The following is a 25,253-nucleotide window of genomic DNA, read 5'->3' as shown; positions in this document are numbered from 1 at the left end:
CAATTCTTTTTGTGAACAACACAAAAATATTGTGGACCTCTACCAACCTCCCCACTTGGACTTGCTGGGCAGTATGCTTGGAATTGCAGCCAACAATGGAGGAATTACTTGCAAATCTGAAATGCTTCTTTGTTCTGCCTGAGCCTTTTATTCTGCCACATTTGTGTTTCAGCACTACATCAACAGCAATATTAGCATTGGCTGCAGTGTTTTAATAGAGGTAAAGCATTTCATGGGAAATCATGGGAAGATTATTTTTCAGTTTTCTTCATGGGGCATTAAATAGATGTTGCAATTCCTCAGCAAGCCTAGCAGCATCAGTAGCGGGAGCAGCATCATTCCTCAGCAAGCCTAGCAGCATCAGTAGCGGGAGCAGCATCAATCCTCAGCAAGCCTAGCAGCATCAGTAGCGGGAGCAGTATCAATCCTCAGCAAGCCTAGCAGCATCAGTAGCGGGAGCAGCATCATTCCTCAGCAAGCCGAGCAGCATCAGTAGCGGGAGCAGCATCATTCCTCAGCAAGCCGAGCAGCATCAGTAGCGGGAGCAGCATCATTCCTCAGCAAGCCGAGCAGCATCAGTAGCGGGAGCAGCATCAATCTTCAGCAAGCCGAGCAGCATCAGTAGCGGGAGCAGCATCATTCCTCAGCAAGCCTAGCAGCATCAGTAGCGGGAGCAGCATCATTCCTCAGCAAGCCTAGCAGCATCAGCGGGAGCAGCATCAATCCTCAGCAAGCCGAGCAGCATCAGTAGCGGGAGCAGCATCATTCCTCAGCAAGCCTAGCAGCATCAGTAGCGGGAGCAGCATCATTCAAGTTTCAGGGTGTTGACCTTTCAAGAGATTTGCAGCACCCACAGTATTTTAGATTTGAAGAAATAGGTGGTTTGAAATTCTGTGTCTTTGGAGTCTATTTACTTTATCTTTGGGGAAATGGTGATGGAGTGGCAATATCACTGGACAGCAGATCCAAAGGCAAGTGATCTGAGGATGTGGGTTCAAATCCCACCATGGCAGACAGTATGACTTAAATTCAGTTAATAATTTTGAAATATGAAACTCATCTCTATGATGGTGTCCAACTGTCACTGATAGTTGTGACAACCCATTAGGTTCACAAATGTCTCTTTTAAGAAAATAAATCTGCCATCGTTACCTGGGCTGGTTGACATATGAACCCAGACCCACAGAAATGCAGTTGGGTCTTAAGTGCCCTTCGAAATGGCTAGCAAGACACCTCAGTTCCAGTAAAGGTAAGTCTGACAGCATGCCTGTTTAAAGGGCGAGTTCTTGGAGCGTCGTGACCCACTTGGCCAATTGGGTCAGAGCGTACGAATCCTGGGGCTGTTTGGAGTTGTGGAGTGCGGTAGCCTTTATCTCATGCTCTGCAAATAGTTATTTACCTTAAAAAAACATTTAGTCATTAATCTACTTGGTCGTCACCAGTCTTACAGGATACTACATTTGGCGATGAAGATCAATTGGAGTGCCTTCTTACTGCTCCAGAAATTGGGAGAGCAGAACCCTTTAAAAAAAAAAATCAATTTTGAATACCCAATTATTTTTTTCCTAATTAAGGGGCAATTTAGCATGTCCAATCCACCTAATCTCCACATCTTTGGGTTGTGAGTGTAAGCCCCTCGCAGACATGGGGAGAATGCGCAAAGCCCACAAAGACAGTGACCCGGGGCCTCGGCGCCGTGAGGCAGCAGTGCTAACCACTTCATCACTGTGCCACCCGGTGGAACCCTTTTTTGAAGGAAACATGTTCAGCAGTCTGAATGTCAAAATGCCCCTTTATGGTAAACTTGAACTATTCGATCCTAACACCGAGTAGTGGGTCTATTATGTCGAAAAAATGTTCACTATTTTTCTCAGACCAATGACATTGAGGGGTGGTGGTGCGGGGGGGAAAAGAAGTCACAGGTAATCCTCTTGACAGCCTGTGGTGTTCCACATAAAAATCTTTATTGGTGTCACAAGTCGGCTTACAGTAACACTGCAATGAAGTTACTGTGAAAATTCCAGCCCCTGTTCGGGTACACTGAAGAAGAATTCAGAATGTCCAATTCACCTAACAAGCTCGTCTTTCGAGACTTGTGGGAGGAAAGCGGAGTACCCGGATGATGCACGATCAATTGCACAAAGACTAAAGTTGGGTACAACTGTGGCTTTATTACAGTCAGATGCGAGGCCTCCTGCTGCAGCTGGCGAAATGGCAGGGCACTGGAGGTCATGCATATTTATACAGTTCTCCCTGGGCGGAGCCAGTCGGCAGGAGCTATCGGCGAACCTGTAGTGCAGGTCCTACCTTACATCTCCTATTACAGTGGATCACCACATTCACCCCCTGTCAAAAATGAGTCCGGCGGGGGTGACGTGAAACTATATACAATTAGTGCAATTATGTACAGTGGTAGGGTAAGAAAAGTCCATGTTGACGGTCCGGAGTCCGTCAAAGGGTCAGCCGGTCCGGTGCTTTGGTGCTTCGTTGGGATCGGCGTAACGGTGGCGGCGAAGCCGGTGCTGGCGGTGGTGGAGGTGGCGCCGATGGCGGTGGTGGCGGTGCTGATGCTGGCCAGTCATCGCGGAACTCCGGGAGCGTGCAGAAGTCCTCTTCGTCCTCTTGTGCAGAAAAGGGGAGGGGGGGGTGGTCTGGTGGGGTCAATATTGGCGGTGCGGTGGGAGGTGGGGGGGGGGGGGGGCGCCTTGGTGGGGGTGTGTGTTGGGATGGAACCTGACGGTGCCAGGTCCCTGAGTGAGACAGTATCTTGGCAGCCGTCGGGGGACTCAACGTAGGCACGTTGAGTGTTGGCGTGGAGCAGGTGAACCCTGTCCACCAAGGGGTCCGCCTTGTGGAGTTGGACGTGTCTACGGAGAAGGACCGGTCCTGGAGCTGCGAGCCAAGTCGGCAGCGACACCCCGGACGTGGACTTCCTGGGGAAGGTAAAAACACGTTCATGTGGTGTGTTATTAGTGGCGGTGCACAATAGTGACCGGATGGAGTGCAGAGCGTCAAGGAGGACCTCCTGCCAGCGAGAGGCTGGGAGGTTCCTGGACCGTAGGGCCAGCTGGACGGCGCTCAAAACCGTCCCATTCTCCCGTTCTACTTGCCCGTTTCCCCGGGGGTTGTAGCTGGTCGTCCTGCTGGAGGCTATACCCCTGCTGAGCAGGAACTGACGCAGCTCATCGCTCATGAATGAGGATCCCCTGTCACTGTGGATGTAGGCGGGGAAACCGAACAGAGCGAAGATGGTGCTGAGGGCCTTGATGATGGTAGCAGACGTCATATCGGGGCATGGGTTGGCGAAGGGGAATCTGGAGTACTCATCGACCACACTGAGAATATACGTGTTACGGTCAGTGGAGGGGAGGGGACACAGAGAGGGCATCGTTAGCCACACGCGTGGTTCATAGTTGTGGGGGAGTGGGTGTGTGAAGGGAGGGTCAGGGTGGAAGGTGTCATAATATACACCAGTATATCATGGTGCAGATACACACACACTAATGGACACACAGCGGGACCAATCAACAGACACAACACCGCAGCCAATCACCAGTTAGAGCACACGCACTATAAAGACAGGGGGCATCAGAGTTCCCGCTCATTCGAGCTGCAGCTTCCTAGTAGGACAGAGCTCACAGTCTGCAGCATACACATTCACCATGCTCTAAGTGCATCGACTGGTTAGGACAAGACAAAGGTCTTTACAAACAAAGAACAAAGAAATGTACAGCACAGGAACAGGCCCTTCGGCCCTCCAAGCCCGTGCCGACCATACTGCCCGACTAAACTACAATCTTCTACACTTCCTGGGTCCGTATCCTTCTATTCCCATCCTATTCATATATTTGTCAAGATGCCCCTTAAATGTCCCTATCGTCCCTGCTTCCACTACCTCCTCCGGTAGTGAGTTCCAGGCACCCACTACCCTCTGCGTAAAAAACTTGCCTCGTACATCTACTCTAAACTTTGCCCCTCTCACCTTAAACCTATGTCCCCTAGTAATTGACCCCTCTACCCTGGGGAGGGTTAAAGCTAGAATCGTGTTAACCCACAGTGAGAGTATGTTAAACTGTTAATGACTCAATAAAATAGTGTTGCACTATTTCAAGTGTTGGTGACCTGTATGTTTTCCACGGATCCAGAGTGCCCAACACAACACCTTCTGAAACCAATGCAGTTCATGAGCTGTAGAGGCTTTCCAGGATTTCGACACAGCAACAGTGAAGGAACAGTGATATATTTCCAAGTCAGGATGGTGACTGACTTGGAGGGGAACTTCCAGGTGGTGGTCTTCCCAGGTTCTTGACCTTCTAGATGGCAGTGGTCCTGGGTTTGGAGGATGCTGCTTCACGAACCTTGGTGAGTTTTTGCAGTGCCTGTTGTAGATGGCACACACGGCTGCTATTGTAGGGCAGTGGTAGAGGGAGTGAATGTTTGTGGAAGGGGTGACAATCAAGTGGGCTGCTTTGTCCTCGATGTTGTGGAGCTTCTTGAGTGTTGTTAGAGCTGCACTCATCCAAGCAAGTGGAGAGTATTCCATCACACTCCCGACTTGTGCTTTATTAGAAATATGAATTGGAAATAGGTGGGGAGCATTTGTATCATTGCTGCACGGTTGCAGTCTGACAGAGTGGGTCAAATTGCCTGTGATTATAGAATCTATCTGATTTGAATTCCTTTTATTTCAATGCATTGTACAGTGTACACGTTCTATCACAGCCCGCGATGCACTCAGTCAGACTACCGGGCATACAGACGTGAGGACGGAGACTTGTGATTGGTATCGTTCCCAAAAACATTGTCTGGGAGGTCATCCTTCCAGGAGGGTAAGAAGATCGGCAAGAGCGAACACAAGCTGCGAACTAATTAATATGAATTGTCGGCCCACGGAAAATTACATTGAACGAGAGTCATTTTCAATGAATGGCATTTGGAAGATTCGAGAGGGAGTGAATTAGTCATTCGAACGAGGCAGACTCTACATTTTGAACTGAGCAGTTGAATTGCGCTTTTCTCGCTGCCCCGCATTTTGACCGTTTGTGGCCACCGGGGGTTGTCTCTGAGCGGTGTGGGTGACCGGGGAAAGATGGCGGACGCATTCGGGGATGATCTGTTCAGCGTGTTCGAGGACGAATCGTCCAAAAAGGCCAAAGGAAGCGATGGTGGCGGCTCTGGGAAAGCAGGGTGAGGAACACTGGTGTCAATGTTAATGCAATCCCGCGGGGGAGCCGGTAGCAGAGCCCGAACTCATTCTCTCCCTGGGCCGGGTGGCAGAGCCCCCTCCCCCCCCCCCCCCCCCAACGTCCGGCTGGCAGAGCCCCTCCCCCCCCCCCCCACGGCCGGGTGGCAGAGCCCCCCCCCCCCACGTCCGGGTGGCAGAGCCCCCCCCCCCCACGTCCGGGTGGCAGAGCCCCCCTCCCACGTCCGGGTGGCAGAGCCCCCCACGGCCGGGGGGCAGAGCCCCCCCCCCCCACGGCCGGGTGGCAGAGCCCCCCCCCACGTCCGGGTGGCAGAGCCCCCCCCCCACGTCCGGGTGGCAGAGCCCCCCCCCCCACGTCCGGGTGGCAGAGCCCCCCCCCCCACGTCCGGGTGGCAGAGCCCCCCCCCCCACGTCCGGGTGGCAGAGCCCCCCCCCCACGTTCGGGTGGCAGAGCCCCCCCCCCCACGTTCGGGTGGCAGAGCCCCCCCCCCACGTCCGAGTGGCAGAGCCCCCCCCCACGTTCGGGTGGCAGAGCCCCCCCACGGCCAGGTGGCAGAGCCCCTCTCCCCACAGCCGGGTGGCAGATCCCCCCTCCCCCCCACGGCCGGGTGGCAGAGCCCCCCCCTCCCCCACGGCCGGGTGGCAGAGCCCCCCCCTCCCCCACGGCCGGGTGGCAGAGCCCCCCCTCCCCCACGGCCGGGTGGCAGAGCCCCCCCTCCCCCACGGCCGGGTGGCAGAGCCCCCCCCTCCCCCACGGCCGGGTGGCAGAGCCCCCCCTCCCCCACGGCCGGGTGGCAGAGCCCCCCCCTCCCCACGGCCGGGTGGCAGAGCCCCCCTCCCCCACGGCCGGGTGGCAGAGCCCCCCTCCCCCACGGCCGGGTGGCAGAGCCCCCCCTCCCCACGGCCGGGTGGCAGAGCCCCCCCTCCCCTACGGCCGGGTGGCAGAGCCCCCCCCTCCCCCACGGCCGGGTGGCAGAGCCCCCCCCTCCCCCACGGCCGGGTGGCAGAGCCCCCCCACCCATGGCCGGGTGGCAGAGCCCCCCCCCCATGGCCGGGTGGCAGAGCCCCCCCCCCCATGGCCGGGTGGCAGAGCCCCCCCCCCCCCCATGGCCGGGTGGTAGAGCCCCCCCCATGGCCGGGTGGCAGAGCCCCCCCCCCATGGCCGGATGGCAGAGCCCCCCCCCATGGCCGGATGGCAGAGCCCCCCCCATGGCCGGATGGCAGAGCCCCCCCCCCCCCCCATGGCTGGGTGGCAGAGCCCCCCCCCCACCCCACCCCACCCCATGGCCAGGTGGCAGAGCGTGCCTGCTGCTGTCAGGGTGGATGGTGATGAGCGTCAGGGCTATTCCCACTTGCCAGAGAGCAATCCAGTCAGCCCCATTCCTCCACTCTGTCCCTGGAGCCCTGTGCACGTTTATTTCCTGCAAGTGCCCATCCAGTTTTCCCTTTGAGACCACCTTGATTGCCTCTGAGGATCTTTGAGACGGTGTGGGGCAGAGGAGATTTACCAGAATGGTTGAGGGATGGGGGTTAGTTTGGTGAATGGGATTGTTGCCTTTGGAGCAAAGGCGATTTGAGGGCCAGTGACAACCACATTCCATACAAGAACAAATTCAGTCTGTATCCTTGATTGTGTGGCTCCTCTGTGCCCTTCCCACAGCTGACATTTCTATCTAACTTTGTATCATCAACAAATTTAGCTTCATCAATGACTTAGGTAAAGAAGCAGAGTAATATAGATTATAAATAGCTTCAACCTCCGCACTGATTCTTGTGGCACTCACAATGCTCACTGCATGCTAACTTGAAAAAAACCCCATTTATTCTTAATTTGCTTTTTATCCATTAACCAATCCTCTATCCAATTGCCTGAGCCCTTACCTTGCCTATTAATCTTTTGTGTGGCACAGTATCAAATTCCTTTGTAAATCCCGGTAGTCCACATCCACTGTTTCCCCTTTATCTACCTGACTGGTTCCATCTTCAAAATACTGTTATAAATTTGTCAAACAGTGTCTGGTGTACAAGGACACCCAGGTCTTGTTCCATATTCCCCTCATTTATAGCCATTCACATAATCTGTCTTCCTGTTTTTGCTACCAAAAATGGATAATCTCACATTTATCCACATTATACTGCATCTGCAATACCTTGCCCACTCACTCAACTTGTCCAAATCACACTGAAACACCTCTATCCTCCTCACAGCTCACCTTCCCATCCAGCTTTCTGTCATCTGCAAATAGTCCTCCAGCCTTTAACCAGAGAGGATTGTAAAATGGTGGTCAGGGCCTCCACTATTTCCTCCCTTGCTTTGAACAGCCCTGGATGCATTTCATTCAGGCCCAGTGATTTATCAATTTTCAATGTTACTGAACTCCTAAATATTTCTTCTCTCACTGTTTGTTGCATCCCTCCTGAACCACAATGTCTGCATTATATCTCTCCCTTGTGAAGCAAGAGGGAAAGTATTCATCAAGAATTATGCCCATATTTTCCACCTCCACACGCAGGTTAGCATTTTGGTCTCCAATCAGCTCCATTCTTTCCTAGTTATTCCTTTGCTCTTAATGTATTTTTTAAAAAAAATTTAGAATACCCAATTCATTTTTTCCAATTAAGGGTCAATTTAGCGTGTTCAATCCACCTACCGTGCACATTTTTGGGTTGTGGGGGCGAAACCCACACAAACACGGGGAGAATGTGCAAACTCCATACGGACAGTGACCCAGAGCCGGGGCTGAACCTGGGACCTCGGCGCCGTGAGACTACAGTGCTACCACTGCGCCACCGTGCTGCCCACTCTTAATGTATTTATAAAACATATTTCAGCGTTCCTTGATTTTATTTTGCAATAGATTTCTATGCGCTCTCTTTGCCGTCTTGATTTCATTTCTGATTTAATTCCTGCACTTGTTACAGGTGCACCTGTATTATTACTTTTCATTCTCGGGGTCTACGAAGCAAGAAGACTATTAATAATAATAATAATAATAATCTTGGAATATTAAGATTGAAAATTTGCAATTACTATTGACTTTCATCAGGGTTGAACTTCGATGAATCTTGCACAGTTTTGACAAAGTCACTGTTGGAATAATACAATAGGCTCAATCGACTCATTCACTTGTCCCAAATTTCCGAGGATGTCCAAGGTGTAAGACAAACCCAATGCCTTCGATGCACCGCTTGAATAGCACAAGTCACCATGACATTTTATGTCCTTTTTGACTCCTGCTGAGCTGAAATTTAGCTGTCCTGATTAAGAGGGAACTCTTTGCATTGTTGGATGCATATATGTCCAGAGCTGCTTCCCAAAAGGTTGAAATTGAAATATTTAAGGAGCAGTAAAGGGAATATCTTAGCTTGTGATATTTAAATTAAACACCGGGTAGGTTTACAACACATGAAGGATCCCTTTTGAGCACTTCAGAAACCAGATGTGTTGCTGCGCTGAATTTTCACTCCTTGTGGGGTGTGGAAACTAAGTGGTGTGACTGACATGTTCAGTGAGTCACCTTTTGATTCAGTGTCAAGATGGGCCCTGTTGGATTAGCTTTGGCAAATAACAGTAATTGCTTCTTGTGTTTCCCTTCTGCTGACAGCATTTGCATGGTACTTTCTGTAATCCATAGAGGAATAAGGAGATTCAAATGGGTTCAGGTGCTGCTCTGTTCTTTTAAAAAATGTTGTTACAAGACTTTGTATTACACTGTCAGGTATATTGTGAATATTCTGTTCTGTGGAATAGGTTTTTTCTTGTCTCGAGGGGTTAATGGGATTTCTTTTGCTCATTACAAACAGTGATGTTCAAAATGGTTTGTATCCATCAAGGAAATCATACAGCCATCTTTTTTAAGAACTCAAATGTGTACCGCTTAAATTTTGCCAAGATGAAAATCAAATTATTTTTAAAATGTTGATAACTTGTTTTAATTTGCCTCCTGTAGGAAGACAGTTGTTGGAGTTGCTCAAGAAGCTAATGCAAAGAACAAGCGTGACGTCGAATCTGATAATCCGGATGATGTATTGTTTGGAAAAAAGCCCAAACTTGAAGCTGTGACCACCGAGGAACTTAAGTAATAATTTATTCAAAAATCATTGCATGCCTGAAACAAATCTCCAGTTAACAATATTCAAAGCAGTCCCGGCTCTGGGTCATTGTCCGTGTGGAGTTTGCACATTCTCCCCGTGTTTGCATGGGTTTCGCCCCCACAACTCAAAGATGTGCAGGCTAGGTGGATTGGCCACACTAAATTGCCTCTTAATGGGGAAAAAAAATGAATTGGGTACTCTAAATTTATTTAAAAAAAACAATATTCAAAGCAAAATATTAGTAATAATACCACAATTTTAATTGGTCTGTTATTATTTAACATGCTTAGCTTTTACTTCGTGAATTTGCTTTGTTTTCCTTTGAAAACTAAAGCTGAGTGACTCCATGATTATTATAAAAATCTTTATCAGTGTCACAAGTAGGCTTACATCAACACTGCAGTGAAGTTTCTATGAAAATCCCCTAGTCGCCACATTCTGGCGCCTGTTCGGGTACACAGAGGGAGAATTCAGAATGTCCAAATTACCTAACAAGAAAGTCTTTCGGGACTTGTGGGAGGAAACCAGAGTGCCCGGATGAAACCCACGCAGACACGGGGAGAACGTGCAGACTCCGCACAGACAGTGACCCAAGCCGGGAATCAAACTTGGGTCCCTGGTGCTATGAAGCAACGGTGTTGCTTTTAGATTCGTCAGTCAGCTTTTCCAACCCTATTTTGAAATGGTCCAAGATATTTGAGTGATGATGATGCAGGACCGATAGATTTTTTCTTTATTCTTTGGTTGGATGTGGGCATCACTGGCAAGATCAGCATTTGCTGTCCTTACCATAGCTTACCATTTGAGCTGAATGGCTTGCTGGGCCATTTCAGAGAGCAGTTAAGAGTTAACCACATTGCTGTCGATCTGGAGTTTCATCCAGGCCACACCAGGTAAGGATGGCAGATTTCCTTCCTTAAAGTACATTAGATAGTGAGTTTCATCATCACCATTACTTTTTTTAATAAATGTTTTTTATTGGGTTTTTGAATAAACTATATTTACCGTTAAGTGCATAAAATGGAATACATGTGTATGTATAGAAGAGAAGGGAACACGCACAAAAAACAAACATTACTGAGACTACCTTGACAGTCCAGATTTATGAATGGACTTCAAAATTCCACTGGTTGCCATGGTGGGATTTGCACCCTCAATGCAGAGCATTAGTCTGGGCCTATGGATTGCTTGTCCAGCGACATCACCACTTTACCACTGTCTCCTCTGAATGATCCATGGCTGCTTAAAACCCCAGTGTATCGATTGCTTCCCTGTGTTTTTATTTTTCTTAAACAAACTGCCATCCACATGGCTCAAGTGGGAGCACAGAATGAGTTACCACTTCGATTCCTGTGCTATAAGTTTGAGAATAATATGTGCATGTGTAAATATGTGAACATGAACTTGGCAAAGCTCTGCATTTAACAGCATTCTGCTTATGGCCAGATTGAATAATGCCATTGTCACTGACTAAGAGTACGAGTACAACACTGACCTTGACATGGCAAAGCTGTAGAATGCTATCCCTGAAAACCAGCAGAAGCATGTGAAGTTAACAGAATAGATTTCACGATTTCTTCATATGGAGGAGATTCTCTTGATACTGAATTCACTTGCAATGGATTGATCAGTCATTTCAGGATTAATTTTTGTTTTGAACTTTTTTGTAGTTTGTTCATGTCTTGAAAATGTGCAGAAATGTTTCGAACAACAAACTCATTATTGAGTTTGGGTAAAGCCATTGGTGGCATTTTTTACATGGAAGAACTATATTCTTTATGTGAGAAGCCTTGACATTTTTTAATGGTACTGCTGCCTTCCTGAAGCTGCTTGTCTCGGCTTCAGAAGGTATTCGTGCAACACAACACCAGTTATCCGAGACACATGTCCAGCACCAGGTGAATAAAAGTTGAAACACTGTTTTGTATGGTGTTTGTGTTTAATAAGTGGAGACTGAAGAGACTATTTACCCCTCCCTATCCTTCATCCGTACACCATAAAATATAGAAATAGATACAACATGGAGAGCAAATGGTGAAAATGAGCATAAAAGTTAACATCACATCCCAAGTCAACATCAGATGTGTACATGTATACCATCTCATATCTTGCGCTTGTTCAAAATAATCATAAACTAAGTGAAAAGCAGCTCTCATACAATTGGGATATATGTCTTTTGGACAAGCGCATTCAGTTTTTAAAAATTGAAGAGCAGAAATAAAAGTATATCTGCTAACCCCTGGTCATTATCGTACGGTCAGGGAACAGGATTTTGGAAAGATTTATTCCATTGTGTTCAATGAAAATCTTCTGCCACAACTTTTGTGATATGTTAACATAAGCATTGAAGAGTTGGGTCTTTGTGCATCGTGAAACATATTCAGTCACGGACAAAAAAAATCTGATTTCACACAAACCGAGCTCAAGAGATGTTAGTTGTTTACTGCAAAATCGTATTGTTGGTTATTATAAATCTAGATATCTAATAGCTTGTTTTTAAAAATTGATTTGATTATTTCACTATTCGTGCATCATTATTACATTTTCATGTTGCAATTAATTGTAACTTTTTGGTAACTTAGTCTTACAGATTTGATGCCAAAAGTGAAGGTGGAACAAGTTGACACAGTAGAGGGATGTAACCATGAGGTCAGTGCCTTAAAATAAATGGTGGTTTCTTTGTTCTCAACTTTCATTATTGGGGTGAAATTAACTTTGTAAAACACGCAGTGTAACTACAAAATACCTGTTAAATAGACCTGTGGCTATTTTTTAAATTTTGCATTCATTGGATGTGGTTATCACTGGATAGGCCAGCATTTATTTATTTTTAAACATTAAAAAAAATTTAGCATACCCAATTCATTTTTTCCAATTAAGGGGCAATTTAGTGTGGCCAATTCACCGACCCTGCACATCTTTGGGTTGTGGGGCGAAACCCACGCAGACACGAGGAGAATGTGCAAACTCCACACGGACAGTGACCCAGAGCCGGGATCGAACTAGGCCAGCATTTATTGCCCATCCCTAATTGTCTTTGAGATGATGATGGTGTACTACCTTCTTGAGCCATTTCAGTCCATGTAGGAATATCCACAGTGCTGTAAGGGAGAGAGTTCCAGGATTTTGACCCAACAACAGTGAAGGAACCCAATCTAGTTCAACCCAAGTCAGGATGTTGTGTGACTTGGAGGGGCACGTCCAGGTGTTTGTGTTCCCATATCCATGTCGCCTTTGTTCCAGGATTTTACTGCAGACACTTTACGAAAAGAATAGTTGCAAAGTTACATATTGTGCACTTTGTTTCCCCATCCAATTCTTAATGCGAAACACCATTCCTTGGCACAAACTTCCAAAACTCTAAAATCTCCCTTCAATTGATCACTGGGAGAAGTTGAGTTACGTTGCTTCCCACCCTTGTCTAGATTACAATTTAAAGCAGCAGGATATTGCAGGCCTTGTGAGACACTGAAGTGTGACTAGTGCATTGAGCTTGTTTTGAACTTGCATTGAGATAATGAGTTAAGCAATATAAATAATTAAATGTCCAAATTAATTTTGTATGTAAAGGTCTAGATTTTACATAATCTTTTTAGAGCTTGACTTTCTACACTTGTTACTGATACATCTGTGGAAAAGATATACTGATGTAATATTGTGAAGTTAACTTAAGGAACCAACTGGTATGGTTGGTGTTGACAATCAGCAGCAACAATTTTGATTTATATCACACCTTTAACATCAAAAAATGTCCCATGACATTTCAGAGTCCTAATCAGACAAAACTGAATGCAAACCAAATAATGAACTATTCCGAGGGGTAACAAAACACTTACATTGTCTGTAAGGAACCTCTTTAAAACAGGAGGGATAGGGAAGAATGAGAATTTTACGTTTGAGGTGTTGGGTGACTGTGTACCATTAATGGCACCTTCAATAGGAGCGACCCTGTTCATTGTGAAGAAACTGGTATTTTTCATGGTATTGCTGTCTTTTATAGAGCTTGTTAGTTTCAGGACTGCACTGCACCAGTTTTTTGACACGACAAAGAGGAGTAAATTCAATCCAGCATGATGTGAGGGCTGTATCTTTATTTTTACAAAGTATTTTATTGAGGCATTTATAATTTTAACAATTTTTAAAATATAAAGTTGGAGTACCCAATTATTTATTTATTTATTTCCAATTAAGGCGCAGTTTAGCGTGACCAATCCACCTAACCTTTTGGATTGTGGGGGTGAAACCCACGCAGACACAGGGAGAATGTGCAAACTCCACACGGATAGTGACCCTGGGATTCGAACCCAGCGCCGTAAGCAGCAGTGCTAACCACTGCGCCACCGTGCTGCCCTTAATTTTAACCATCAGGTATCAACAGGAACAAAACAAGATAAACAACACATCCAGTAACAAACCCCAGCCAAGATTGCTTACATAAACAGGACCTCGTTCTGCTGACGGTTTAATTGTTCGCGAAGAAGTCGATGAACGGTTGCCACCTCCGGGCAAACCCCTGCAGTGATCCCCTCAAGGTGAAATTGATTTTCTCAAATCTGAGAAACATCGCCATGTCGCTAATCCATCTTCGGGGGTTAATAGGATCCGTCTCCGGGCCACCAGGGAAGCAAAGGCCAGGACATCGGCCCCTCTCACCCCCTGAGCTCCCGGATCTTCTGACACACCAAAGGTCGCCACCTCTGGACTCGGCACCTCCTCACCTTTAAGACCTCTGACATAACGTCAGTAAGCTTCGGACATGCCCAAAACATATGGATGTGGCTCACAGGACCCCTCGCACAGCGCCCACACCTATCCTCTACCACTTCAAAGAACCTGCTCCTCCGGGCCACAGTCATATGTGCCCTGTGGACCACCTTAAATTGTATCAGGCTGAGCCTGGCACACGGCGAGGATGCATTGAATAGCCTCAGGGCCTAGTCCCATAATCCGGCCAACTCCCCACCCAACTCTTCTTCTCACTTTCGCTTCACCTCCCCTGTCGGGGTTCCCTCCCACTCCATTAGTGCCTTGTAGATCTCTGAAACCTTCCCCTCCACTACTCTTACTCTCGACACCACCTTATCCTGTAGCCACTGGAGCGGCAGGTGCGGGAAGGTTGAAACCTGCCTCCGCACAAAGTCCCTCACCTGCAGATACTTGAACCCATTCCCACCTGGCAGCTCAAAGTCCTCCTCTAACTCCTCCAAGCTCGGGAAACCCTCATTAATAAAGAAATCTCCAAATTACTTGATCCCCGCCCACTACCACCTCCGGAACCCCCCCAACCAGGCTCCCCGGAGCGAACCGGTGGTTACCACATATAGGTGCCCACACTGACGCCCCTTCCAGCCTCATTTGTTGCCGCCACTGCTCCCACGCCTTCAGAGCTGCCATTACTACCAGGCTAGTGGAGTACCTGGCCGGTGAGAATAGCAAAGGCGCCGTTAACAGTGCTCCTAACCCCGTATCCCTACATGAGGCCATCTCCACCCGTTCCCACACCGACCCCTCTCCCACTACTCACTCACTTTCTGATCACCGCTATGTTCGCCGCCCAATAATTTATAAAATCCGGAAGGCCCCTCATCCGCGTACAGCAAGATCCTGTGTTCCACCCCCCGTCCCGTCCCGTCCCGCACGCAGCACTATCCCCAGCCAGACCCCCGATGTTCTCCATGCCATTGTATAACCAGGTCAAATAACAATGGGGAAAGTGGGCACCCCTGCTTCGTCCCCTGCTGCAGCCTGAAATAGTTTGAACTCACCCGGTTCGCCCGCACACTTGCCACCGGCGCCTGATATAACAGATGGACCCAATTCACAAATCCGTGCCCAATTCCAAACCGCCTCAGGACCTCCCACAGATATTCCCACTCCACCCGATCAAAGGCCTTCTCTGCATCCATGGCGACCACCATCTCTACCTCTCGTCCCTCTGGAGGTATCACGGTCACATTAAGTAGCCTCCTGATGTTGGTCGCCAGATGTCTCCCCTTCACAAACCCCGTCTGGTCCTCCCCGATCACCCCAGGCACAGAATCCTCTATTCTTGAGGCCAAGATCTTAACCAATAGCTTGGCATCTACATTTAGCAGTTAATCGGTCTATAGGGCCCACTTTGTTCCGGGTCCTTTTCCCGCTTCAAAATGAGGCAAATCGAAGCTTGCAACAACGTCGGGGGAGCACTCCCATATCCCTTGCCTCGTTAAAAGCCCTTACCAGCAGCGGTCCCAATACCCCTGAGTACTACTTATAAAATTTCACTGGGCACCCGTCCGGGCCCAGGGCCTTGCCCGATTACATCGCCTCCAGCCTCTCCTATCCTCTGCAGGATTTCCTCCACTAGCCTCTCTATCTCCACCCGCTCTGCCTTCTCCTTATGTGCCCGAATGGATATAAACTCCCCTCTGACCACTGCCTTCAGGGCCCTTATACCGTACTGCCGAGACACCCCCCCCAAATACGCGGCCAGTCCACGATCCTTAGATTGTGCCTGCGCGACCAGTTCTCCAGGTCCTCAACTTTATCTTGCAGCCGCCTCTGCTGATCCCGCACTAGCCCCATCTCCACTGCCATCGAGGTGAGTTGTTTCTCGTGTTCCACCACCACCTCCTCCGTCTTCAGGATCGCCTGACCTTGGGCCTCCAGCCCCGTCTTCATGTGGTTGATCACTGCCTTAATCGAGTCCATCGCCGTGGCCAGGTCCTCCAGATTCTCCTTTCATTTCTGGGTGAACGTCCCGTTCAGGAAGCTCACCAGCTGCTCCGCTGACCACTGAACCGGCAGGGCTGCTCCCTGCTCCTCCGCCATCTCCACGTGTGTCGCAGGCACCACACCAGCATTTGCAATCTGTTTGCCTCTTTTGCGACCGCTTCTGGTCCTCAGCGCCATGCACCGGTGGGTCACTCTCTCCTACCAGCACTCCTGCACCTTTTTTCCTCCACACATCCACCCGTTAACTGGGGAAAAGGTTCGAAAAAAAGTGCCACGAGCGGGAGCCACCAAATGTGCGACCACGCGCACCTTGGCCGCCACCGGAGGTTTTCTTGTGAGGGCTGTATCTTGGTGAGAAACTGAGGGTGGGAGGTGAACAAGAATGATCATTTTAAACGAGAGATGAAGGATGGTGGAACAAGACGAAATACTCAAAGGAGAAGATGCCAGAGGAGTTGGGTGGAGTGGTGGGGACAGACCCAAGTGAGATCTGATGCTGAGGTGTCATCACAATTTGGCTCGGATAGATGATGGAGAGCAGTGGCAGGAACTTGAGTAAGCAAGCCAATTGAGCCAAGTTTCTGTCAAAACCAGAGTACATTCAAACATCAAAACTATGGCTTTCGTTGCCATATGAAATAGAGAGCTTAAGGGACTTGGATGGTTGACCATGAACCAACAAAGATTGATTTGGGGAGTCCAGTGGAGGTGAGTGGGGACCTCGCTAGTTACTAACCAGTGATTCTGGTATACGAGCAGAGAAGCAAGGTGCAGTAGAAGGGAAACCTAAGGACTGACCGTGATGGAGCCAGACACAGTTAAAATTAAATTCATTAGATTTGTATAGATTAGGAAACAGTATTAAGAAGAGCCAGTCCAGTGACTGGTGACAAAGGCATTCTGCAAAGTGAGTGGAGTCAGTAGGTGCAGGAAATCGCAAAACAAAGGCCATTCAGCCATGGTGCAGAATAAAAATCGACAAGAGCAGAAAAGTGAAAGATTCCCAGCAGATAAACAAAATAAAGACCGAGGAGTAATCAACAATCATTGGCGTTTGAGAACTATATATTTTGGGTTACTTAATGGTAGAAACAATATTGTTAATTTGGAGGGAAATGTATTTAAAATATTACTCCCTTTTCTTTGATATGTTTTTATTGGCATTTTCAATTTTACAGAGTGAAACTTTTGTGTCTGTTATTTGCAATTTATACAGTTTCTTATGTACATCTTTCTTGATATATTTTCTCCCCCTTTCCCCCCCCCCCCCCCATCCCCCCCGTTGGTATCCCCCTCTTCCGCCCTGGGTATTCTATCGCTGAGCTCCTGTTCTCCCCCTTTTTTCCCGCCTTCCCTTTTCTTCCCCCCTCCTGTGGTTTTTGTTGCTGGTCTTGTGGGTTGGGGGGGTGCCCACCCCCCATGCTTCTCCCTGTGGTTCCCTTCTCATTTCCTCCCCCCTACCTCATTGTACCTCCTAGCGTTGTGTGCTCATGTCTGCTCTCTCCCGTCTCTCCCTCTTTCCTTAGTCCCTCTTAGCCTCGAACAGGTCTTGGAACAGGCCGACGAATTGCCCCAACGCTTTCTGGAAGCCGTCTTCCGACCCTCGGATGGTGTACTTGATCTTCTCCAGATGGAGAAATTCCACCAGCTAGTCTGCAATCCCAAATCCACTTCCATCTCCAGTTCGTCCTCCCATTTTTGTCTGGCTTCGTCCAGTGGTAGTCTCGCCCTGTCCAGTAACAGTCTGTAGATGTTCCCGCAGTAACCCCCTTCCTTATTGTCCGTGTTTATCAGGTCCTCTAATCGTGTGCTTCTCGGGGCTCTGGGGTATCCTACCGTCTCCTTGCGGAGAAAGTGCTTCACCTGAAGGTGCCTGAGGTTCCTGTCATGTCAGTAGTTCCAGGTCTTCCGTCAGTTCGCTCAGTGTCGCTCGTCTGTCCCCCATGTCAAAGTCCCTAACTGTTAGCATCCCCCCATCCTGTCTCAATTTTTAAAAAGTGGTGTCGAGCATGGCTGGTGGGAATTTGTGGTTTCCGCAGATGGAGGACATGGGGGACATCTCGGTTATACCGAAACGTTGCCTCATCTGGTTCCATTTCTTTAGTGTGGCTACCCCCACTGGGCAGGATGTGTATTTCGTCCACCCACTTCAAAGTGGGGAGGACCCGGAGGATCATTCCCTTGCAGGAGGACTCCTCCATCCTCACCCATTCCATGGTGGGTTCACATATCCATCGCCTCACTTTCTCTGCCGTAGCTGCCCAGTGGTAGCCTTGTAGATTCGGCAGTGCCAATCCGCATGTAACTTTCCTCCTTTGCAGTGTTGATTTTGGAATTCTCGGATTCTTTAACCCCCTCTCCCTGTACTTGCATCTTGGGTCCTGGTGAATTTAGTAATATACCACTTGATAAAACACGATGGGTAGACTTTTATGTTTAGATGATTTTAATCTTGTGCACTAGTGCTATTGTTTCCTCAATGTGAGCTTTGAAATGGGCGTTAATAATTCTATTTTGTAGTCATGGTAAATTAATTAAATGCTTATTTGCCTAATTTCAGGTGGCCATTCCAATGTGCGATGAATATCAGCAACTAAAACCCCGTGTTGGAAAAGCAGCAAAGGTAGGAGTCCACATGGATTTTTGACATGTTTATTCATCTGCTATTCAACTAATAGAAATGAGGATTTGTGCTGCTGCCTATCATAGAATTAGCATTTACAGTACAGAAGGAGGCCATTTGGCCCATCGAGTCTGCACCAGCTTTGGAAAGAGCACCCTACTTAAGCCCGTGCCTCCACCCTAATCCCGTAACCCATAACCCCACCTAACTTTTTGGATACGAAGGGGCAATTTAGCATGGCCAATCCACCTAATGTGCACATCTGTGGAAACCATTTTGTCACTTTAGTAAGCTGCCTTGAAATTGATGTAACAAGAGTTTGATTCATTATGACATTTACCTGTGCCATCAATGTGTTAACCCAGCCTCCAGCATTGGTTCTGTTACTGGCATATGCTTTTTTGCAAAAGTTCGACTTCTCCTCTGCTGGGATGGTTGGTTCAAATTTTAAAGATCTTTTGAATGGGTGTAGCTGAGACCAGTTTAATCAAATTTATTGCTTTAATTTACTGCTCTGGTCTCTCTCAAGTGCACTGTGAAAGCTTAGTGCTTTGGGGAGTTATTGGAGAGGTACTTAAAAGAGAAAATCTTGTTGTATTCATTTTAACAGATCAGAAAAATAAATAATGTCCTGTATCAAATGGGATGAGATAATTATAACACAATTAGAACATAATTCAGGCAGCACGGTGGCGCAGTGGTTAGCACTGCTGCCTCACAGCACTGAGGACTGGTGTTCGATCCCGGGCCATTATCCGTATGGAGTTTGCACATTCTCCCCGTGTCTGCGTGGGTTTCACCCCAACAACCCAAAGATGTGCAGGTAGGTGGATTGGCCACGCTAAATTGCCCCTTAATTTTAAAAAGACAAAATACGAAACACTGGCCCATAGTCTTTTCAAGGCATTACACCTGTGACCTGCTGCGAGCATTTCATTTCACCGTTTAACTTTGTGATTTGTTAATCAACTCAATTTAAAGTCCTTTATGTCAATTCTAACTACAAACTGAAGATTGGCCACAGGATGGTGTTATAACAGTACATTTGCTGAAGCACAATGGACACTTTTTTTAAGGTACATTTATTGCACTCTCCCTGGATTCCTCAGAAATGCATGTTACTGAGTTCCCAAACCAATGATATTGGCTGCCATATTGCTCAACATTTCTGAAGTGCCGAATTGCTGTTGTTGCGCTTTATTTACTAGGAACCACTGTGAAGACAATCGAGGGACACAAAGGCGTGAAATAAATGCAGGCCGGCTCTCAATAGTCACATTTCTGTTACACTTATTGCTTCAACTTTTTCCCCCCAAGTTCCCATAAAATTTGGATTGGAATTTGCGAATGTAGTCACAGTTATTCAGAAAGGAAGGGAGATGGAAAGCAGGAAATTATGGGCTCGTTAGCTTAATATCAGTCAAAGGGAAACTATTAGCTGTTATTAAAGGCATTATAACAAGGCACGTAGATAAATTCAAGGTAATCGGGCAGAGTCAACATGCTTTAGTGGAAGGGAAATCATGTTTAACCAATTTATTGGAGTTCGGTGAGTGGGCAAAGATCTGGCAAATGTAAGATTGTCCATTTTGGTGGGAAGAATTAAAAAGCATATTAATTAAATGGTGAGAGATTGCAGAGCTTTGAGATGCAGCGGGGTCTGAGTGCCCTTGTGCAGGAATCGCAGATACAGCAAATAATCAACAAAGTTAATAGAATGTTATTGTTTATTGGAATAGTTAACACAAGAGTTAAGGAGATTATGCTTCAGTTAACAGAGCATTGCTGAGACCACGTGGAGTAGAGTATGAGTCTCTCTTAAGGATATCAATGCGTTGGAAGCAGTTCAAGGAGAATCACTGGATGAATACCTGGAATGGGCAGGTTGTCTTGTGAGGAAAGGCTGGGCAGGCTTGGCTTGTACCTGCTGGCTTTCAGAAGAGTAAGAGACAACTTGATTGCAACATAAAAGACCCTGAGGGCACTTGACCAGCCAGATGTGGAAATCATGTTTCCTCTTGTGGAGGAATCTAAAACTCGGTCTCACTGTTTAAAGATAAAAGATTACCCATTAAAGACAGGGAAAAATATTCTGAGGTTTGTGAGTCTTTGGAATTCTCTTCCTCAGAGTGAAGGCAAAGTCTTTGAATATTTTTAAGGCAGAGGTAGATAGATTCTTGATAAGCAAAGGGGTAAAAGGTTGTCGGTCGGTAGGAATGTGGATTCAAGGTTACAATCAGATCAACCTTAATATTGAATAGCAGAGTAGGCTCGAGGGACTGTGTAGCATTCTGTTTCTCCGAAGTTGTCTGTATGTATTGCATAATTTGGTACTTCTGGAGGAGGTTTCGCCACAATTCTCTCAATTGTTTAATCTGAAACAATTTCTCCAAGTAGGTAAATTTGCATAATGTTAGTGATCTGCTGCTTTCGCTTTTTATATCTTCCGAAGAATTTGGCTCCCTCTCCCAACTGTTTTAACATTACAGTGACTGACTTTAATGCATCATTCTGCTACTCTGAGTCAGCCATGGCTCTGATCTCAGCAATCACTGTTTGTCGGGTCAGCTGTGCGTCCACTCTTGGTTTCTATTATTTTTACCCTGTCGACCTCCGGCCCTTTTTTAAAAAACATTTTTCATGGGATATGGGAATCGCTGACCAGCCCTTCAACTGAGTGGCCTGCTTAGCCATTTCAGAGCGAAGTTAGGAGTCAGCCACATTGCTGTGGTTCTGGAGTCGTATAAAGGTCAAACCAGGTAAGGACGACAGATTTCCTTCCCTAAAGAACATTTGTGAATCAGATGGGTTGTTAGGGTCACCATTGCTGATCCTTGCTTTATATTACAAATTAAATTAAAATTAAAAAAAAAAAAAAATCATTTGAACCCATGTCCCCAGAACATGAGCCTGGATTGCTGGTCACATCACCTTTTTAAAAAAAAATATTGTGTTCAGAAATTTGCATAAACAAACAGCAAACAAAACAAATGAAAGCAGAAGTAAAGTTACACAACATAAAAAACAACCAACATCCCCCCCCCCCCCCCCCAACCATACCTCCTCCTCCCATCCTGCCTTCCCCATGTTAACCCGTTAACCCCCCCCCTGCTGACACCTCAATCCTTCTTGAAGAAGTCGATGAAGGGCTTCCACCTCTGAGTCAAACTTGACCTTCTCTAGCCTCAGAAATAGTGGAAGAGGCGTATAGGGTAGTGTGTGTAGATATTCTGAATCATGCTGATATTAATAAAGAGGAGATGTTGGGCATCTTAAAAAGCATTAAAGTAGATAAGTCCCCAGGACCTGATGATCAGAATATTGAGGGGCAAGGGAGGAAATTGCTGGGGCCTTGACAGTAATCGTTGTATCCTCATTGGCCATAGGTGAAGTTCCAGAGGACTGGAGAGTAGCCAATGTTGTTCCATTGTTTAAGAAGGGCAGCTGGGAGAATCCAGGAAATTATAGGCCGGTGAGCCTTTGCGTTAGTGGTAGGGAAACTATTGGAAAAGATTCTTAGAGATAGGACTTAGTCACATTTGGAAACAAATGTACTTATTAGTGATGGACAGCATGGTTTTGTGAAAGGGAGGTCATACCTCACTAATTTGATTGAGTTTTTTGAGGAAGTGACAAAGATGATAGATAATAATAATAACCTTTTATTGTCACGAGTATGAAGTTACTGTGAAAAGCCCCTCGTCGCCACATTCCGGCACCTGTTCGGGTAAGCTGGTACGGGAATTGAACCCGCGCTGCTGGCCTTGTTCTGCATCACAAACCAACTGCCTAGTCCACTAAGCTAAATCTGCCCTTGAGGGAAAGGCAGTAGATGTTGTATAACATGGACTTCAGTAAAGCCTTTGACAAGGTACCTCATAGTAGACTGGTACAAAAGGTGAATTCACATGGGATCAGAGGAGAGCTGGCAAGTTGGATACAGAACTGGCTTGGGCACATAAGACTGAGGGTAGTGGCAGAAGGGTGCTTTTCTGAATGGAAGGCTGTGACTAGCGGCGTTCCACAGGGATCAGTTCTGGGGCCTTTGTTGTTCGTGGTGTATATAAATGTTTTGGAAGAAAATTTAGCTGCTCTGATTAGTAAGTTTGCAGACGACACAAAAATTGGTGGAGTTGTAGACAGTGAAGAGGATTGTCAGAGGATACAGCACAGCAGGATATAAACTGGTTGGAGGTCTTGGGCGGAGAAATGGCAGATGGAGTTTAATCGGGACAAGTGTGAGGTAATGCACTTTGGAAGGTCCAAAGAATGTAGGAATTACATAATAAATAGTAGAACTCTTGTGAGTACTGACAGGCAGAGAGATCTGGGCGTGCATGTCCACCGATCTCTGAAAGTGGCAGTGCATGTGGATAGGTTGGTCAAGAAGGCATTCGGCATCGGTCGGGGTATTGAATATAAAAATTGGCAAGTCATGTTGCAGCTGTACAGGACCTTAGTTAGCCGTCATTTGGAATATTGTGTACAATTCTGGTCGCCACACTGCCAGAAGGATGTGGATGCTTTGGAGAGGGTGCAGGAGCGGTTTACCAGGATGTTGGCTGGTATGGAGGGCATTAGCTATGAGGAGAGGTTAGATAAACTAGAACAAAAGAGGTTGAGAGGCTACCTGATAGAGGTCTACAAGATTATGAGTGGCATGGACAGAGTGGATAGTCAGACGCTCTTTCCCAGGGTAGGAGAGTCAAGTATTAGGAGACAGAGGTTGAAAGTGCGCGGGGAAAAATTTAGAACAGATGTGCGAGGCAAGTTTTTTTTACACAGAGGTTGGTAAATATATGGAACGTGCTGCCTGGGGAGGTGATGGGAGCAGGTACGATAGAGGAATTTAAGAGATATCTAGACAAATATATGAATCATAGAATTTACAGTGCAGAAGGAGGCCATTCGGCCTATTGAGTCTGCACCGTCCCTTGGAAAGAGCACCCTACCCAAGCCCCACACCATCACTCTACCCCTGTAATCCAGTAACCCCACCCAACTTTTTTTTGGCTACTAAGGGCAATTTAGCATGGCCAATCTACCTAACCTGCACATCTTTGGACTGTGGGAGGAAACAGGAGCACCCAGTGGAAACCCACGCAGACACTGGGAGAAGGTGCTGACTCCGCCCAGACAGTGACCCAAGCCGGGAATCGAACCTGGGACCCTGGAGCTGTGAAACAACTGTGCTAACCACAATGCTACTGTGCTGCCCTGAATATAGTGGGAATGGAAGGATATGACTCCATAAATGCATACAGTTTTAGTTTCGGCAGGTACCATGGTCGGCACAGGCTTGGAGGGCTGAAAGGCCTGTTCCTGTGCTGGATTGTTCTTTGTTCCACCAGGTCATGCAACCGCCTTCGGCGGCTCCAAATCCCTCCACCCAAACATAATCTGTCTCCAGTCTATCAGGGAGACAAAGGCCAAATCATCGGCCTTTCTTGCCCCCTGGGCTCCCGGGTCTTCTGACACCCGAAGTATCGCTACCCCTGGTCTCGGGCCACCTTTACCCCAACAAAACCCTTCCAGACCTTTGAGCTTCGGACATTCCCCAAATCATGTGGACATGATTCCCGGGCGTCCCTGCGCACCACCCACACCTATCCTCTCTCCCTCAAAGAACCTGCTCATCCTTGCCACCGTCATAAGAACCCCGTGAATACCTGAAATTGTATAAGATGGAGCTTTGCACACAATGAGAACGCAGTGACCTTCCGCAGAACCTCCTCCCACGTCCTGGCCTCCACCCCCAGCTCCTCCCCCCAGCTCCTCCCACTTCAGCTTAATGTTCCCCATCAGGATCCTCTCCCAATCCATCAGCTCCTTGTAAACCTCGGTCACCTTTCCCTCCCGTATCCCCACCCTCGACAGCATCTTATCTTGCAACCACAAGGGCGGCAACCCGGGAAAGGACGGCACCTCTCACCTCAAGAAACCTTGGACCTGCAAGTACCTGAAACCATTCCCCCCGGGTGGCTCATACCCTTCCTCTAAACCTCTCATTTTGAAAAGCTTTTTAAAAATAAATTTAGCGTACCAAATTAATTTATTTCCAATTAAGTGGCCAATCCACCTATCCTGCACATCTTTTGGGTTGTGGGGGCGAAACCCATGCAGACATGGGGAGAATGTGCAAACTACACACGGACAGTGACCCAGGGCCGGGATTCGAACCCGGGTCCTCAGCACCGCAGTCCCAGTGCTACTCATTGCGCCATGTGCCGCCCATCTGCCACAATGTTCCCCATCTCGAACACCACCCGTTTATTCACCAGCAGCCCCCCCCTGCTGACGGCCAATTTTCCTTGAAGAAGTTGATGAACGGCTGCCACCTCCGAGCAAACCCCTGTAATGAACCCCTCAAGGCGAACTTAATCTTCTCTAGCCTAAGAAACCTTGCCATGTCACTGACTGAAACCTCTGACTTTGGAAATTATGGCAGGGGTGTGGGAACCAGAATGTGAGCTTAGAAGGTGTAATAACTGAAGGGGAAATAGAGAACCAAAATAAAACAACAACATCACCCTCAGGCAGAGCAAAAAAGGTGACGTGTGAAAAGGGAAGTGGTCAATGCAGGATTGTACCCTAATGTGCGCAGTATATGCAACAAGG

General features: G+C 47.5%; 1 protein-coding gene across 1 annotated transcript in view; it reads left to right on the top strand.

Annotated features, from left to right (window-relative positions):
* The first annotated feature begins 4,765 nt into the window (after positions 1-4,765).
* Positions 4,766-25,253, top strand: part of LOC140409003 (exosome RNA helicase MTR4-like) — a 210,817-nt gene continuing 190,329 nt past the window's right edge. The window contains 4 exon segments of the mRNA XM_072497017.1: positions 4,766-5,187; positions 9,154-9,282; positions 11,881-11,947; positions 18,573-18,635. Coding sequence (XP_072353118.1) covers positions 5,090-5,187; positions 9,154-9,282; positions 11,881-11,947; positions 18,573-18,635 — 357 coding nt within the window. The 5' untranslated portion in view covers positions 4,766-5,089.

Source organism: Scyliorhinus torazame, chromosome 3 (genome assembly GCF_047496885.1).
Source record: "Scyliorhinus torazame isolate Kashiwa2021f chromosome 3, sScyTor2.1, whole genome shotgun sequence".
NCBI classification, from domain to species: domain Eukaryota; kingdom Metazoa; phylum Chordata; class Chondrichthyes; order Carcharhiniformes; family Scyliorhinidae; genus Scyliorhinus; species Scyliorhinus torazame.
Note: the sequence above shows the minus strand (reverse complement) of the source record. Positions and strands in the feature narration are given on the sequence as shown.